Source organism: Solanum stenotomum, chromosome 7, assembly GCF_019186545.1.
Source record: "Solanum stenotomum isolate F172 chromosome 7, ASM1918654v1, whole genome shotgun sequence".
Taxonomy (NCBI): Eukaryota; Viridiplantae; Streptophyta; class Magnoliopsida; order Solanales; family Solanaceae; genus Solanum; species Solanum stenotomum.
In genome coordinates, this window is record NC_064288.1 from 53,721,702 (window position 1) to 53,740,911 (window position 19,210).

At 30.9% G+C, this 19,210-nt stretch overlaps 2 protein-coding genes across 5 annotated transcripts in view; one reads left to right on the forward strand and one right to left on the reverse strand.

Annotated features, from left to right (window-relative positions):
- LOC125870467 (pyruvate kinase 1, cytosolic-like) overlaps positions 1-19,210 on the reverse strand; it is a 222,699-nt gene that overhangs the window by 34,382 nt on the left and 169,107 nt on the right. Inside the window, exon 1 of one of the 4 annotated variants that reach the window (XM_049550899.1) lies at positions 3,413-3,417. The exons of the other annotated variants lie outside the window; for them this stretch is intronic. The gene's annotated coding sequence lies outside the window, so the exon portion shown is untranslated. Of the gene's footprint in view, positions 1-3,412; positions 3,418-19,210 lie in introns of those variants that run through there. 4 annotated transcript variants of the gene reach the window in all.
- On the forward strand, positions 11,670-14,163 carry LOC125870042 (iridoid oxidase). The gene is made up of 3 exons (XM_049550409.1): positions 11,670-11,979; positions 12,332-12,936; positions 13,540-14,163. Exons 1-3 carry the CDS (start codon positions 11,679-11,681, stop codon positions 14,161-14,163), a joined length of 1,530 nt encoding a protein of 509 aa, XP_049406366.1. The 5' UTR covers positions 11,670-11,678.

Below are 19,210 nucleotides of genomic sequence, written 5' to 3' on the forward strand. Positions count from 1 at the left end.
TACTCAAGTCCAAATATTTTTAACTTGGTCCAACCAAGATCCTGCATTTGGATCGAACCAGAGAATGATTAATCGTTCCCCTTCTGTTGCTATTTATTTTTCCATTAGTAAGCAATGTTTTTTTGGGCCAAACTCACATGGTTTTTAATTTCCACTCAGTAGTATCGGGGTATCAAACAAACTTTTCATATTCTATCTTCCAAGCCTGCCTATAGATCACACTCGACCTAAAATGTAGAAAGAAGGAAATCGATGTTGAAGCTCAGTAAGATACTCAGAAGTAGATTGATCATTACACTTTTTAATGCAATGTATCTCACCTAATACTTTCTATAAACCATGTTTTTGTGTATGAAAATTTATGTTTGCTTTGTAAGTCTGGTTAGGTGACATTTAAACATACGATGAACAATCAAAATTTGCTCAGAAGCATAGTTTTATTTTACTTATTTTGACTTTATTTAAATCAGTAACATATATAGAGATTCGTGTTCATATGTAACGTGCAGGGGCGGACCATCCTTACCTAAAGGGTGTCAGGCGACACTCTTCGTTGGAAAAGTATGTTATATATAGAGGTCAAATTTTGATTTTTATATATATAAGTATTGACATCACTTGACATAATTAGCTAAAGATTTAATCTAGTGATTAACGTGTAAAATTCCTTTAGGTTGTGTGTACTAATCCTATTAGCGGCCTTTTGTTTGGCGTGGTGAGAACATATTTAAATTGCAACTAGCTCAACTACATTTCATGATGAAATTTTTGGAATTGAATTTTGTTGCATTGCATAATAGTTATATGGCTTTGATCAATAATTTCATTTACTAAAGTTTGCATCGATTTGGTGTTTTCTTTTATATAAATATTTTTTTCTAAAAAAGACCTTCCAAAATTTGCCTATTGGCATCATATTCTAGGAACCAGATGATTTCATGCCTATTGATATTTAATTTACTTAAAAGTTGTTAAGAGTGTATTTAAATGCCCATATAGTTATAGTACTAACGTAAATTTTACATCCAAGTTCAAAAGAATTTGATGTTTTTACTCAATTAATTACATACTAGGAGTCTGCGATAATCACAAAAGGCTGATGGTTCATGTTTTGTCTTCACTTTAGAGTCATGGATTTACATCAAGGCAGATTTCTCTGATGGGAGTAAAAATAGGAATTTCCGACGAATGAATGCAATACATGAAAATTTGTTTGCTTTTCTTTCAACCCAGTGGAAGAAATTTGAGTTTCCATTAGTGTCCATCTATTTAAGGAATTTGTGAATCATTCTAAACAAAATTAAAATAAAATAAATTTATAATTATACTTTTATTGAAACTAATCTAGTGGGATAAATAAAATAAAAGTGTTAGAAATCATACTACAAAAATCTAGATTAATAAGATTCATGTTTCATTTTATTTGCCACTCACTGATTTTAGATGACCATACCTCGAGAAATTGATATTGTAGATATTTTTTCATTCGATTCGTAACTACTCAAAACAATGATATCCAAAATTAAGGAGTAGTTGCTCAAAAGCTAATTGGTTGCTCATAAGTTTTGAAACTACGATAGATTATAATGGAAGATTGTGTTTATGTTTTTTGGGATGAGAGCGATTTTAGAATCCTTACCTTCATGGTAATTTTTTTTGGACCACAATTATCGTTGAAGAACAAAATAAAAATAAAATTTATGTAGTTGGAAGACTTTGATAACAAAGCTTTGATTATTATCTTCCGTATTGATGTATTGATGTTCAAAACACTGTACAAGTCTGGAGATATAGGGATGCTACGAATTATAACAACGTCTTCTTCTATTTAGAAAAATAAAAATACTTTTCTTATATTACTCTAGTAATAAAGATGCTTCCAATGCAAATTATCTTCGCATGGGAGAGTCTGTATCGGGTATATGGATTAATGACGACATCTTTTGATCCGATCTGGTTGCTTTAATATGAATTAGTCCTTCCCATAGTTATTTTTATTTTCGTATTTCCCCCCTTTTCTTTACATTCATATTATGTAGCAGCGACTCAACATACTGCTATTGTTAATAGAGAATTTCTATCTAATTATCTGCCTATTTATTTTTCAATATCACGTTCTCTTTTTATTTTTTAATTAAAGGACATATCTCGTTCTCACTGAAGCATTTTGTTACCTTTTTTCTCTCATGGCAACGAAATTTTTTAATGGAATTTTGTTATATCCTCCAAGATTTTACATTTTAATTAGCACACAATAAATGCTCAAGATATAGTACATGTTTATCTTTTTGAAATTATTGTATGGATGATGATTAATTGTTTGTTAGTATATATATATATATATATATATATATCAACGAGGCATGACCCGTGCTGAGTACATACCCAACATTTTATACTTTTAGCAATGGTTAATTTTGAATGATTTGCATAGTCATTTGATCACGAAGAACAATATAAAAGAACGAAAAACTAACACACCAAAAAATATAAAAATAATTAAGTTGATGCTAGGCCATTAGCAGATGAATACCATATAAGTGAAATGATTGGCGTGCGATAGATGCCTTAATAGAGTGTATTAGAGTAACCGTCAATATATAAAAATTGACTTAGGTATCATACTTACAAATGTGCATTTAGCTGACTAGACTAAAATGTGAAATCAAAGTTAATTTTATCAATCACATACTAATTCGATGTGAAATTGTCTGCTTACACCTTCATCTGTTTCGGTATTGGCTGAACCGGTAGACAAATTACTATTATATAACACGAGTCATGAACCATAATCCGATTCCTCTCGAATATTTATTGTGCCATGAAAAATTGGATTCGAGGTAAGCTTGATAGAACTTTCATTATCACATCTAATTTGAACAACATAATCAACTTTGTACAACATCTCTCCTATTAATCTATCTCTTTAACCACATACATTCTTCTATAGCCATAGTCGCGGCTACGTACTCAGCTTCAGTACTAGATAATGTTACCCCACTTGTTGTTTCTTGTTAGCACCAAGAAACCATAGCTGAAACAATATCCTGAAGTTGAATGTCTATCATTTGTATCTCCTACCCAATCCGCGTCAGTAAATCCATAGTTAACACGAATTTCTCATGTCTTCTATACATAAGACCATAATCTAGTGAGCTCTTCACATAATGAAGAATTCGCCTTGCTGCATCTAGATGTGAGCTTCTTGGACACTGCATGAACTGAGAAACAATTCCAACAAAATAAGCGAAATCCGGTCTTGTGATAGTTAAACTATCAACAAGTTGCTGAAATTCTTTGGAATTTTTTAATGGCTTTCCTTCCGCTTGAGATGTGGTTCCATTGGAGTTGCTTTTTCTTTCGACTCCCCCATACCAAAACACTGCAACAATTTCCTCGCATATGTCTTTTGATTAACAAAATATCCTTGATCTGTTTTTTCAATTTCCAGACCAAGAAAAACAGCTCACTTCCCCCAAATTCTTCATCTCAAATCGAACTGAAAGATCATTTTTTAATATACACAAATAAAAAATTATCATTAGCGGTAATTAATTAGCGACAAAAGCTTAATTACTGCTAAATATATATTTTTAGCGGCAATTAACACTCTTTGTATATGTCTCTAAAGTCTTTAGCGACATTTATTCTAAAGACGCTTAACTAATGCTGGTAAATACTTTAACACTCTTTATTAATGTCTATATATATTACAGCTAAAAGTTATTTTTGTTATAGTGATAGAAATCGCAACTTCATTATTTTCAGATATTGAAGAGAAAACCAAAAGAAAAGAAATACTTCAAAACATGTCCACTCTTGTCATCAATCAATTCTCTCTGTAATAATAATTAATGTATAAATTATAGGAACCACATATTATAAGTACAAAATAACATCATATCCCTTTTAGTTTTCTATTTACCAAAAATTTCTTAAAAATGATGTTTGCGGGATACATAGCGTTGTGCACGGGATACATTAGGTTTGATACATTCCACATAGCGGGATACATAGCGTTGTGCACGGGATACATTAGGTTTGATACATTCCACATAGCGGGATACATAGCATTGTGCACGAGATACATTAGGTTTGATACATTCCACATAGCGGGATACATAGCGTTGTGCACAGGATACATGCGGGATACATAGCGTTGTGCACGAGATACATAGCGTTTGATACATTCCACATAGCGAGATATATAGCATTGTGCACGGAATACATGCGAGATACATAGGTAAATAAGGGATTTTTGAAATTTTTGAAATAAGTAGGGATAAATGGATATTAAGGTAAGTAAAGGAGTGTAGTTAAGTAATTTGTCCATAATTAATTCGTACTGGGCTTGTCATTTCCTATGCATCAGACCCAAATTTAGATGTGTATACCACATGTATATCCAAAAAAACAAAGTCTAGTACCTAGAATTTCATTCAAATAACATCTATTTTTAGACATTAATAAGAAATTAAAGCAGTGTAGAGCATTCAGGCAAGAAATAATCACGTGAACGTGAGTAAATTGGGGAGAAGGTGATAAAAAAGTGTTGAAATTAAAATTAGTGACAAAAAAAAATTGACCGAGTCAAAAAAAAATTAATTAGGGATTAAAATAATTGGGGTCTAAAATGTAATATTTAAAACTTTTAAACTTTTAAAAATATTCAAAATAAACCAAATTTCTAATTTTAAAATGTTTGAAAAGTTTTCCCTCTCTTCTTAAATTTCAAAATTTAAAATCTCTTTCAAGATTTCTTCTCCCTCTTTCCAAATTTCTTCTTCTTCTTCATTTCTTCTTCTCTCCTTCCATTTACTTGTTCTTCTTTGTTGTTGCTATCATTATTGTTGTCGTTCATTATTTTTTATCACATTTTTTTTCTCTTGTTGGTCCTATTTCACAAACTAATTTGCTTTAATTTTAAAATTTTTGAAGTTGAAGTCATTGTTTTTTTTTTGTTGTAGAAAATCAAGCAACAACTGAAGTTATCGCAATAACTGCTGAAGTTATTATAGCAACTGTTAAAGGTTTTTTAGCAACTGTTGAAGTTATTGTAGCAACTGTTGAAGTTTTTTCAGCAACTGCTCAAGTTGCTACAACAACTACAATAATTGTTGTAGCAAGTGAGGTAAAAGAGAGGGTGGTAGAGTGGCAAATGAGATGTTGGTGATAACAACGAAGGTGGAGGTGATGGTTGTTGTGGAGGCAAAGGTAGAGAAGAAGGAGGTGGCAACAATGGTGGCAAAAGAGGAAGAATAAGAGAGTGGTCGCAATGGAGGAAGAATTGATGGTTGTGGTAGAGGAGGAAGTGGTGATGGCGACGGTTACGATGGCAAAAGGGGAGGGGATGGCAGCAGCAGAAGGGTGGAGAGAAGGGAGGGTGTGGAATGGAGGAAAATAGTACTTTTATGTAAATAATAAAACTTGAGGGTTTTAAAATTAGTGTCATTAGCACTAATCTTAAAATTGTCACCTCTACTCAATAATTAAAACTTGTGTCACTTTTTCTTCATTTTGAAACTCTTTTGTCACCCTTAATTCATTAGCCCCCACCTAAACATGTAGTTCTAAGTTTCTAATTTAGTTTACCACTTTACTTATGCTAAACTCTATCCTATTGTTGCTAATGACTAACAAATTCATCCATAACAAACAATACTACAACAATAATTCTATAATCGAACTACACGAAGCAACAAACAGTAACATATATAAATCAAAGAATAAGAAACTACAAGAGTGGTACTACGTCTACTAGTCAGGTAATTAAACAAGACAATACACTCCTACTTACTAGTATACATGCATTCCTACATACTAAGCTTCTACTCTAATTTGTACCCTCCAGGCCTTCCTATCTAACGTCTTGCCCTTGGTAAGATGCAACTACGTCATGTCTGTCTAATCACCTCTCTCCATTCTCCAATAATTCTTCGATCTACCTCTACCTCTCCTAAATCCATCAATGTCCAAGGAGACGGCATGACCATTGATTTCGAAAAATTTCACTTTCAACATTAAGATTCTTTTAGTTTACATCCAAAAAATCAAGTTCATATAAACACAAAATCAATTCCAGGAGTAATAATATTTTCTTCCCCCTTAATTGTATCTTGTACTTTGTATGGAAACATATATATTTTTAGTCAACCTCAAAACAAAAATTGATCATTTTGTCCCCCACAGAAGGACCACATCTTCAAATGTATATGACCTATGATAAAATTCAATTAAATTGCCATGATGTATACAACTTGTATCAGTCCAAGAATATGTAAATTTTCTCAAATATAAGGACCACCTCTATTTTATATATGCCATTAAGTACATCTCAAAAGATAAGTTAAACTCTGCTGAATGCAAAATCATAGAATGTATGCTATGTTATCCCTCTCTTGTTGGCTCTATTATAATATTTTAATGTCGCAGTTTCACGTTATCGAGAATACATGACTCTAGATAGGAAGGATTGAAGGTCGCGTAGTATGCTATATAGAATGTCAGTAGGGGTAGAATGTTGTCTTGGATTACTTTTGTTATCTATAGCATATGTTATGTATTGTGTTTCAATTATTACGCTATTTTGAGGGTATATATTGTTTTTGTTAAATAGGCTCTATATTGCTTTTCGTAATAACTGTTATGCTTTTTTTTCTTTTCTTTTTTTACTTGAGTTTGATCCACTTATGAATCGAGGGAAACAGTCTCTCTACCTCCACGAGGTAGTTGTAAGATATGCATACTCCATTTAGTAGTATTTCACTGAATATGTTGTTGTTTCAATTCCGCGTTAAATAAGGAATTAGGGTTGACTACCATACTTGATATATTTCAAGATATATACCATTAGACAAAATCTTAAATATGAACATCATTATATATCCAAGTAGGCAGGCTGGACCATTAAGTTCAAAATAATTTCACTTCAACAATAAGATCCTTTTAGTTTATATCCAAAACATCAGAGCACTAAAAACCATAACGATATATTAAAATGTAGCATAGTCTTCCATTACACATTTCTTCCCACTAAATTTATATCGTCTATCAAATGTAGTATAAATCATATAAATTTACATTTTCAATTAACCTCAAGAGAGAAATCAATCTTATCCCCGCACCCAAATAAAATAAATTAATACAATCAAAGCTCTCTATAAACAGTAATCCTGTATAACCTTACTTCACGATCTCATATTTTTTAATATTATTGATGACTCATTACTTTAATGAATAATTTCTTCGAACAAAATAAATACTTACTCAAATTTTTATTTTATCAGATTCTATTATGAAAGACACAATCTTTTGTGAAGAAATCGCCAAACACATAGTACCTAAAATTGTTGGTCCTCCATTAACCATGAGCACCTATTTTATCTGTCATTTTCAATTTTTTTTAAGTTCAAAACTAAATTTTATTAGACTCTATAAAATGAGTTTAATTTCTGTTTGAACTTTTGAAGGTTACTCTATGTAAAATAGTAATATATATTTGAACTTTTGAAGGTTATTAATAAAATATATTTTATTTATAATTAAAATTTATAATTTATAACAAAAAAAAACATTCCATATTATTTAGTACAACAATAAACTATACCACAATCATACCAATGAAATATGGAGAAATAATTGTCAGGTAAGAAGATCCATAATATCAATAATTTATTAGTGCATAAATTTCATCAAGTGGCCTCCATTATCACGTAAATAAATGAGAAAGCAACATTATATTATTTTATCACAGAAATTGTGGCCATTCCATCCCCTCTTAAAAAAATCCTGACAAAAAGTTGAAAAATTCACTAACAAACAAAAGTATCATCTTATTTTATAACTGAATATTTTGGGTCGCTGGTCGTGTATGGACGCATATTAAATATAAATAAAATTTTATCTTTTTCTACCAAAAAAGGAGTTTCATTTAATGGATAAAACATCAAAAATTTTACATTATTTAATAACGAAAAATAATAGAGTATATATAAATATTATACTTATGAATTAAGCATTACAATGTATTATATTATGAAATAATATGTACTACTACTAACAATTCAAATAAAATGTAAAAGAAAATTACGACAGATAATTTAAAATGAATAAAGAAGTAATTATTCGTTGGAATGGTTATTGATATGTGATTTTTAAAGTTTTTAATGTGTCATTATAGTGTTGATACATAGGGCGAATCTAATATTGAAAATGACTCTTCAACAAATAAATACTGTATATCTTTTTATTGATTATTTATTTGTTTAAGTATCGTATATTAATGAAACATATTTTAAGTAAATGGTGTTACGAGGTCGTCAATGAAACAATAAATTCCAAATGCAACATATTAATTTTTAATCAAATAATCAAACCCTCTTTTCAATTGAAACAAATTGCATTGTGTTCAGGGCCGGACCCACATGCATCCAGCAACTTTTAATTTTTTTATTTTTTTTATATATAGAGAGAGTATATAAAAAGATAATATATTTAAATGTCCATCCAAATAAACAAAAATAATCCTAGTGTGATTGGTCAGAGGCAGAAAATTAGAGCTCAATGTCTTGAGTTTGAATCTTGGAGAGTATTGTCATTTTTTTGCTTGTGTTCTGAATATTCTTTTTATTTTAGCATTTATCATAAGAAATTATAATAATATACCTAGTGTATTTTCACTATTATTAGAAATATAGGTTTTTTTCTAATCGTGAATTAATGAAAATTTTATGTTATAAATATGATTCTTTTTTCTATTTATTTTTTACCGAACTAGCTCACTAGAAAAATGTGTGGTAGGAAATAGATTCTCGAAATATTGAAAAACTTTTTAATTTTTTGGTATAAAAATACGGAGTACTAGTTTTTTTCTTTTCTATTGATTCGGTCTAAATATAGATATGTGGGAATAACTAATGAACATTTTTCAGTAAAAAAATTCAATGGGAAAACAATGATTTTTAATTAGCGCACGAGTGCAACCCAAAGAGAGTAGAGTGGCAGGAGTGGAAAACCACATGACAAAATACTATAGAACACGTACAAAAAGGATAAACAAAAAAATACAAGAGATATGAAAAAGAAGAAGATAAATAATTTTATTATAAACTTTATTACTATCTCGTGGAGGTAAATAGGCTTTTTAAAAAATCTCTGGCTCAAGTAAAACAAATCAAAATAATTATGAAAAAATATGGTAGTAAAGAAAACATGTCAATCAATAAGAAAAATAGTACAGAACATTCAGAAAAACAGAACAATAACAACAAAATAGTATGATAACTAAAGCTTAATAGGTTATATATCTTACCAAATATCAAAAGTAAGAAAGTAAGAAACTACATATATAAGAATAATATTAGACATATATGAATTTAGGAGTGTACATGGCCGGGTTGGTTCGGGTTTTTTAAATATCAAACCAAGCCATTTGTGTCGGATTTTTAAATTTATAAACCAAATCAATAAAACTCGGATTTTTCAACCTCGGATTTTTTCGGGGTTTTTTTTATTTTTTTGGGTTTTTCGGGTTGTTTCGGGTTTTCCAGTAAAGTGTTCATACAAGCATATAATTTACTAGTACTTCAAATATTTCTTTAGTCCTACCAAAATATAACTATCTAAGATGTTTCTTAAAAAATGTAACACAATATGATATGATTAATGACACTAAAATATCCAACAAAAATAATAATAATGAAATCGTGTAAAAAAAATATTGCAAATTAACAAGTCATAATGAAAATGATCATAATTTAAAAGTACTAAATCATTCTAAAATTAAATTTAATAAGTATTAGTTACATGACTAAATATTAAAGGAAATTAAAATTAGATTATGTATTTTAATTGTCTAAACCAATGTAAAACTAAAGAACAATATTCAATATTATTGTCATTCTTAGTGTTGAATTGATTTTCTTTTTGCATTAGTATTAATTTGATTTTGATTTAAGCTTTATTATAATTACCAACATTTGTTGATTATAATCTTTACTGGCCCATTCATAATTCTAAGTTTCAAACTTGAAATAATATATTAAAAGATAAAAACTATGAAAAAGTATAAGAACGTACTATTTAAAAATTATATCAAAGTAAATATCTTTATGTATAAAATAAAATTTTAAAATTATATGTATAATGTCGGATTGGTTTGGTCTTGGGTTGGTTTTTTTTCATTAAAACAAAACCAACCCAAATATAGTCGGGTTTTTTTTTTCAAAACCAAACCAAGTCAAACCAAACTATTAGTCGAGTTTTTTTTTTCGGATTGACTCAATTTACGATTTGATTCAATTTTCGGTTCGATTTTGTACCCCTATATATGATATAACAGCGCTGGTTAACAAATGTTTTGATTATAACGTACATTCTTTTTAAAACTGTATATTTCTTCCTTTTTTTAATTACTCATTATTGGTTAAGAATATATTTGATTATATACTTTGGGAGTATCTCTTTAATACGACAATGATATTTCGGTCCAGGTTGATATATCGTCATCTTATTTGTCAGGTACTCGAAAAAAAATATACGCAAATTTTATTCTTATCATATAATAAATACTAATAAAATTATTATAATAGCTTATAACTTGTTAACTTTTGGATACTCTAATGAGTTTAAACATAATATTAATGAGTCAATTTGAATAATTATACATGTAATCTAAATTGACGGCTTAAATTAATCATTTAATACATCTGCTTAGTCAATCAATAGAATCACTTGTCATAAATTAGAATTTTTATCATTTCATCAAGAATATAAATGTATCTTATTGACTAATTAATCTAGATAACATTAAACTTGACAAAATGAAATAATTGAAAAATATTATTTAGAAATATATACTAAATGTTGAGATTGCACATTGAATTTATAATAAAAATTTATAGTCGATATTCATATTAAATTAATAAATATATGATATGTGTCGTTCACACTCATAGTTATTATTTTAATTGTAATTTTTTTTTAAAAGAAAAAGATATTGAACCAAAAGGATGAAGATGCCATATAATTGCTTGTCTTCATCACAAGGGACAATCTTTTGATTATTGGGCCGTCTTCTTCATCAAAATAATTATTTTTGTTATATATATATATATATATATATATATAATAACTTTCCCAAAAAGGAAAAAACAGCACTACAATATAGTACTTTTCTCTATAAATACTCTCATGGGCTAAACACAAAATTTGTACATCACTCAGGTTGATTCCTTCAATCTTTTTCCTAAAAAATTTTTCATTCTCTAATTAATTCTTTCTAATTGCTTCATAGCTAGTCTTTTTATTTTTAATATCAAACACACTTTTTTTTTTCAAAAAATTGAAAATATTATTTGTTCATAAAGTATGTCATCCTTGCTATTTTGCTGTCATTTTTTCTTGCAAATTTGTTTCAAAAAGATTTATTTTGAGTCGAGGGTCTATCAAAAATAATTTTTCTACCTCACAAAATATAAGTGTAAGGTTTGTACAAATCTTACCCAAGTAGTATTATGCATGTCCAAATACGACTTCAACCTCCAAAACTCTTCTTCTTTGTTTCTTCAAATTTCAACTAAATTTATGGTCAAGCACTAGTTTTATCTTAGAAAGTAACTCATTACTTGTTATTTCTTTTGATATGTGCAGATTATATACTAAAGAAAAAAAAGGTGAAAATGGAATATGAGATTTTAGGTTTGGTCCTACTTTTACTTGCATGGGTTGCATGGGCTATATTGACGGAGCGACGACAACGACGACTCGAGGAATACGGGCAGTTACCACCAGGACCACGGTGGTGGCAACTAGTAACCAACATTTTTCAATCAGGTTTTGCACCACATGTATCATTTGCAAAATTGGCTAACAAACATGGTCCTATAATGACCCTTTGGTTAGGTTCAATGACCACAGTGGTTATTTCATCTAATGAAGTGGCTCGTGAAATGTTCAAGAATTATGACATCGTGCTTGCAGGTACATCTTTCACGTACCTCGATTATATATAGACATTTTTTTTTTGGTATATAGTGAAATCTGAACCCTGATCTCTCATGATTTTCATAACTATACGCATGACTGTATGTGAATGTTTTTCCTATATATAGTGGAATATCCCATGATTTTCATCGCGCAAATTTATGTGTCCTAAAATCAAATTATGAAATAACTTAAGGAACAAAAGTGTTTTAATATTAATTATCAGCTTGCGTTTACCTTGACTTTTCAGGTTTGGTTTCCATTATTTTCATATATACTTCATTAGCTAATAAAATTATTTTAGTAAACTTAATAATTAACCGCTAGGCCACACCTCTGGTGCTATCAGGTAGAAAGATATACGAATCCATGAAAGGCGATATAGTAAATGAGGGTTCACTCATCACTAATCAATATGGTCCACAATGGCGTAAGTTAAGGAGATTATGCACGACAGAGTTCTTCATAACAAGTCGTCTTGATGCCATGAGAGGTGTACGTACAAAATGCATCGATCAAATGATTAAATTCATGGAAGACGGGGGGAATTCAGGCACAACTTCCATTGATGTTGGAAGGTTTTTCTTCTTAATGTCATTTAACCTAATCGGAAACCTATTGATTTCAAAAGACCTAGTTGATCCAACATCGGATAGAGGTGCAAAGTTCTTTTACCATGCAGGTAAAGTTATGGAGTTTGCAGGAAAACCTAATATCGCAGACTATTTTACTATTTTGAGATGTCTTGATCCACAAGGTATAAGGAGGAAGACGCAATTTCATGTTAGAAGGGCATTTGATATCGCGGGTAGATATCTTAGAGAAAGAATGGACGATATCGAAAATGGTGAAGAGAGAAAAAAGGATTATTTAGATGTACTTCTTCAATATCGTGGTGATGGTGTGGAGGGTCCTTCTAGGTTTTCATCTCAAACGATTAATACCATACTTTTTGTAAGTATACTCTATATGCTCGAATATTTTGAGATTTAACTTATATATACTGTATTATAACATGTTATAATAGATAACATGTTCTATTATCAAGTTACTAACATCATTTGTTGGTAGTTAAATGAGTCCAATAATAATTATCATTATTTATTACCTAATGATTTCAAATTTAAATTATTTTGTTGAATATGATTTAGGTGTTCAATAACCACCAAATAATAAATCAAGTTAATAATATTATATATTTTGTTGGGCTACACTTTGTGTGGTGGTTCTATTTATTTGTATTGAGGGAAAAAAACAGAACTCAAGCCAAACATTTGACTAAATGACAATAAAATTGTATTTAAACACTTTCATAAGCAATGAAATAACTCTCCAAATGGATATCAAAAGTGCTTATTTTTGACATAATTTACTAAAGGACCAAGTTTACTATCAATATATTTAGGGGATTTATAATTTGAAGCTTCATTAAGAGGTTTTAATTAGTGGTATACATATTGTTTTTAAAAGCACAATTCTGGTTGAAGACATAATCAAATAAATAAAGCATGCTATATATATATTAAGATTAAAGTGTTTGATTTGTCATTTTATCAGGAGATGTTCACAGCAGGGACAGATACAACTACCAGTACATTAGAATGGGCAATGGCAGAGCTACTCCACAACCCTACTACTCTTCAAAAAGTCCAAGCCGAGTTAAGAAGAGTCATCAACCCCTCGAATAAGCTAGAAGAAGAAGACTTAGACAAACTTCCTTACTTAAACGCGGTGATCAAAGAAACCCTAAGGTTACACCCTCCACTTCCATTCTTAGTCCCACACATGGCCATGGACTTTTGTACCATGTTAGGTTATCACATCCCAAAAGAAACACAAATTCTTGTTAACGTTTGGGCAATTGGTAGGGATCCAAAGACGTGGAAAGATCCTTTGAAGTTCAAGCCAGAGAGATTCTTGGAACCTAATATGATAGATTATAAGGGTCATCATTTTGAGTTTATACCATTTGGTTCTGGTCGAAGAATGTGCCCTGCAATTCCCCTTGCTTCTCGTATGTTACCACTAACTTTAGGGTCAGTTTTACACAAGTTTGATTGGGTTTTAGCTAATGGAGTGAAACAAGAAGATTTGGACATGAATGAAAGAATGGGGATGACTTTGAAGAAAGCAATTCCATTAAAGGCTATACCATGTTTGTACATAAAAAATATTGTGTAAGCCCCCTCCCCCCAAAAAAAAAGAATAAGTAGAAGTTGTAGTTCAAATAATTGTAATGTATCCCTTTGAGCATGATTCAATGTATGTGGTGTTTTTTATTTTTATTTTGAGATGTCATTATACAATTATTATATACATATATATACATACTAGATACATGAGTTCATACAAGTAGTTTATTGAAGATATTTGAAATATTTGAGAAATATTAGCCCATTAGAAACATTTTTGGTCCATTTGGATAGTCTGATACAAGTCATATAAGCCGAACTTTTATTTAGGCAAAAATAAAAAAATTCAGTCACAATGTGAGCAATAGCTATGGTATTGGATTATTTGCACAATATAGCTTTTCTTTAGGCAACTCTTTAAATTTTTTCCCTAAATACAAGTTATAAAAATGTAATTTTCGTAGTAATGTTTTCGAAAACTATTTTCCTTCCACATGTAGGACTTCATCAAACATCATGGGCGGATGTAGGCGTACATGCCGTGAGTTCATCCGAATTCAATAACTTTAACTCAAAAATTTACAAAACAAATATAAATAATATATTTTAATAGTAGAATTTTACTCATAAAACTCATTTTTTGTCGGTTGTTGCCATAAAAGGTGGAAACAAAGGGTAGTATGATATATTGCTTCAACTCTAGTAGTTCTAAATTGTATTTATATATTCACATTTGGTGTTTATATCAAGTCAATAAATACATAACACATGTTTGTACATGACTTTTAACACTTAATCATGATTAATTAACATACATTCTCACCTCATTAAATCATCCAAATCGTAATAAATTTACATGATTTGATATAAGAGACTTCCAATCTCATAGAATTTCAACCAAACCAATACTAATTCATGAGAAAAATTATAAATACCCAACTAATATCAAGCTCTTTTTGGTATCACTTTCAAAGGTTGTTTTTTTCTTGCTGTAATTCCCATACTTTCCTCCATGTTAATGGACTTAGGAGAAACATTATGAGGGAGCTCCCAATCAAAATCATGAAGCAATGATCCAAACTCGAAATGTATCATACGATGACCTAAAGGAAGGCCAACACACATCCTTCGTCCAATACCAAATGGATTAACTCGTGATTATGCCCCTTAACATCTACTTTTGATTCTAGAAACCTCTCAGGCTTGAACTCTAAAGGGTCGTTCCAACATTCAAGATCTCTTCCAATTGCCCAGATGTTCACAAGCACTCGAGTCCATCTTGGTACATCGTGCCCCATGAACTTTGTGTCTTGAATTGCTTTTCTTGGAATTAAGAAAGGGATGTGTGACAAGGCTTGGGTTGACACAGGTTCGTCATTGGCATGCCAATCATGGGCAACAGAACTATTATTGGGACTACTCCCGCCAGAACCTCTTAAAGCGCCACCGCTATCACCTTTGTCATTCCTGATAACGATAAAAGAAGATAGAGAATTTTAAATATACAAAAAAAAAACAAACAGATACTCACAACTTTTCAGTATAGTTAATCACAACATAATGTCTTGGGGGGCTTGGGTATGTGACGAGGCTTTGGTTGAAACACCTGGTGGTGGGGGCACTTGGGGGATGTTGAGGGTACTTAGGTGTGTGACAAGGCTTGGGTTAAAACAAGTTCGTCATTGGTATGCCACTCATGGGCAACAGAACTGTTATTGGAACTACTCCTACCAGAACCTCCTAAAGTGCCACCGCCACCATCTTTGTCATTCCTGAGAACGATAAAAGAAGATAAGGAATTTTAAAACATACAAAATAAAGAGAAAAGAAAAGAAAAAAACAGACAGATACTCACAAATTTTCAGTATTGTTAATGACAACAGAATGTCTTGGATGGACTTCGGTGTGTGACGAGGCTTTGGTTGAAACACTTCGTGGTGGGGGCACTTGGGGGATGTTGAGGGGAGTTGGGTGTTGGCATGCCAATCATGGGAAGCAGAACTGTTTTTAGGAGTACTCCCGCCAGAACCTCCTAAAGCGCCACCGCCACCACTTTTGTCATTCCTGAGAATGATAAAAGAAGATAAAGAATTTTAAAACATACAAAAAAACAGACAGATACTCACAAATTTTCAGTATCGTTAATCACAACAGAATGTCTTGGGGGACTTGGGTGTATGCCGAGGCTTTGATTGAAACACCTGGTGGTGGGTGCACTTGGGGGATGTTGAGGGGACTTGGTGTGTGACAAGGCTTGGGTTGAAACAGGTTCATCATTGGCATGACAATTAGGGACAACAGAACTGTTATTTGGACTACTCCCGCCAGAACCTCCTAAAGCGCCATCGTCATCACCTTTGTCATTCCTGAGAACGATAAAAGAAGATAAAGAATTTAAAAGATACAAAAAATGAGAAAAGAAAAGAAAAAAATAGACAGATACTCACAAATTTTCAGTATCGCCAGAATCTCCTGAATCGCCACCGCCTCTGACATGGCCACGAACTGGACTCTGATTCGGGCCCGAACCCGGACCCTTACTCGATCCCATGCCCTTATTCCTGAGAACAATAAAAGAATTTTACATACCAAAAAAAAAGAAAAGAGAAATAACAGTTTTAACAGATACTTACAATTTTTCAATATTTTTCATGACATTAATATCAATAAAAGAAGATAAAGAATTTAAAACATACAAAAAAAAAAACAAACAAATACTCACAAATTTTCAGTATTGTCAAAACCTCCTGAATCATCACCGCCTTTGACACGGCCACAAACCGGGCCCTGATCCGGGCCCGAACCCTTACCCGAAATCAGACCCTGATCTGGGCCCGGACGCAGACTCTTATTCCTGAGAACAATAAAAGAATTTTACATAGCAAAAAAAAAGAAGAGAAATGACAATTTTAACAGATACTCACAATTTTTCAATGTTATTCATGACATTAATATCGATAAAAGAAGATAAAGAATTTAAAACATAGAAAAAAGAGAGAAAAGAAAAGAAAAAAATAAACAGATACTCACAAATTTTCAGTATCGTCAAAACCTCATAAATCGCTACCGCCTTCGACACGGCCACGAATCGGACCCTGATTCGGGCCAGGACTCTTACCTTTATTCCTGAGAACAATAAAAGAATTTTACATACCAAAAAAAAAAGAAAAAAGAAATAACAGTTTAAATAGATACTCATAATTTTTCAATATTATTCATGACATTAATATCGATAAAAGAAGATAAAGAATTTAAAACATACAAAAAAAAGAAAAGAAAAGAACAAAACATACAAATACTCACATATTTTCAGTATCGCTAAAACCTCATGAATCGCCACCACCTCCGACACGGCCACGAATCGGACCTTTACCCTTATTCCTGAGAACAATAAAAGAATTTTACATACCAGAAAAAAAAGAGAAAAATAACAGTTTTAACAGATACTCACAATTTTTCAATATTATTCATGACATTAATATCGACTAATTTCATTCTCATCCAGATTTTAAGATTGGTAGATTTGATAACATGTCGATGGTGAATGACCTCTTAGAGTAAGGGATATCCATAGTGTTGAACCATTAAGTCAAACTCATCTGCCTCCTTAAAGTATTTATGAAATAAATATTATGGACCAACACAATCAACTTCGATGTCGTCAAAACAGACATACTCTTCTACACAAATCGAACAAAACTCATCTATAGGATCTACGCCATAGAATCTGTAAACAAATAATTTTTTTCAACAATAAACTTCTTTTTTAAATAAATTAAGTGTAAGCATTGAAGTGCAGAACGCAAAGCAGAGAACCAAACGGACACAGAAAACATGGAATCACAATGCAGTGACATTAATGAAAAATAAAAAAACAGAGCGAAAACAAAACAAATACGCAAGTACAGAAAAAAAGCCGTGAAGAAAGCTATCTTGAAAACAAAATCATTTTCAAACAAAAAAAAAACTTCAGAAAAAATGGAAATGAACAAGGAAATTAAGTCATTAAACCATCAACTACAAAAACAACTCCATCAACAAACAGAATGAAAATAACACCAAACATATCCAAAAAATTGCAGAAAAATGTCGTGAAGTAACCGATCCCTAAAAGCATTACTACAAAACGTCCAAAAATAACAAAAAAAATGAAAATGAATGTCTGAAACGAGTAAAATAGAGATTATCAAATACACTTTCAGAAGAATCACTAGCACATTGAACATAAAACGCATTATAAAAACAAACAATTGATACCTTCGTAACAACAATGGCCACTACAAGAAAAATAATCTTTAGTTAGGGGACATTTGGTCGTTAAAAGTAAAATCTGATCGTTAAAGGTCATTAACGACAAGAATAAATTCGATCGTCGCCCGTCGTTAAAGGCTCAGACATATAAAGTTTAGCGACGACTTTCTATCCGGTCGTTAAAATTTTTTTTAACAACAACATGAAATCTAGTGGTTATATGTCATTTAGTGGCGATAGGATTTTCCCTATGCTAATTTATAAATATGCTCGTTAAAAACATTTGTTGCAACTAACATCTAACCACTACAAGTATTTTTAACGATCGAAGTTCCTTTCATTAATTTGTATTAAATTGAACTTCGATCATAATAAAATCCTTGTAAAATAAAAGTGTTAGTTTAATAACAAAGTATTAATAGTTCAAAAAAAACACGTAGGATCTCAAAATATTAACTATAAAAGATGCAACAAAAAATTAAAGCCTCTAAAAAAGCATGTGAACAATAACTAATATACTTATCGGAGAGAAATCAATGAGTAGGGACTATAAGGTTTTGATAGAATACGTGCACATTAATACATATTATCAAATGCACATATGTAACCCTTATTCATCCTTAGAAAAGCAATAAAAAGATCTAAACAAACGGTAAGAACAAATCTATAAGAATCATACATTTAATTCAAAAGTTATATATTTATCTTCATTTTTAACATTTTGGTATTCGGTGGGATAATTGAAAAAAATCACATGAGTTATCTAACTTAATTTTTTATCCAACAGGTGAAATTCAATTCAGTTATATCTTGGAACTACCTAGTGCATGCAGGTGAATCATAAA

What these genes read in the sequence shown, in the direction of transcription:
- LOC125870042 (XM_049550409.1), top strand. Translation starts at nt 11,679, where the DNA reads ATGGAATATGAGATTTTAGGTTTGGTCCTACTTTTACTTGCATGGGTT. An exon ending in TTATGACATCGTGCTTGCAG is followed by an intron (nt 11,980 to 12,331) that starts GTACATCTTTCA and finishes TGGTGCTATCAG; the next exon opens with GTAGAAAGATATACGAATCC. An exon ending in CGATTAATACCATACTTTTT is followed by an intron (nt 12,937 to 13,539) that starts GTAAGTATACTC and finishes TCATTTTATCAG; the next exon opens with GAGATGTTCACAGCAGGGAC.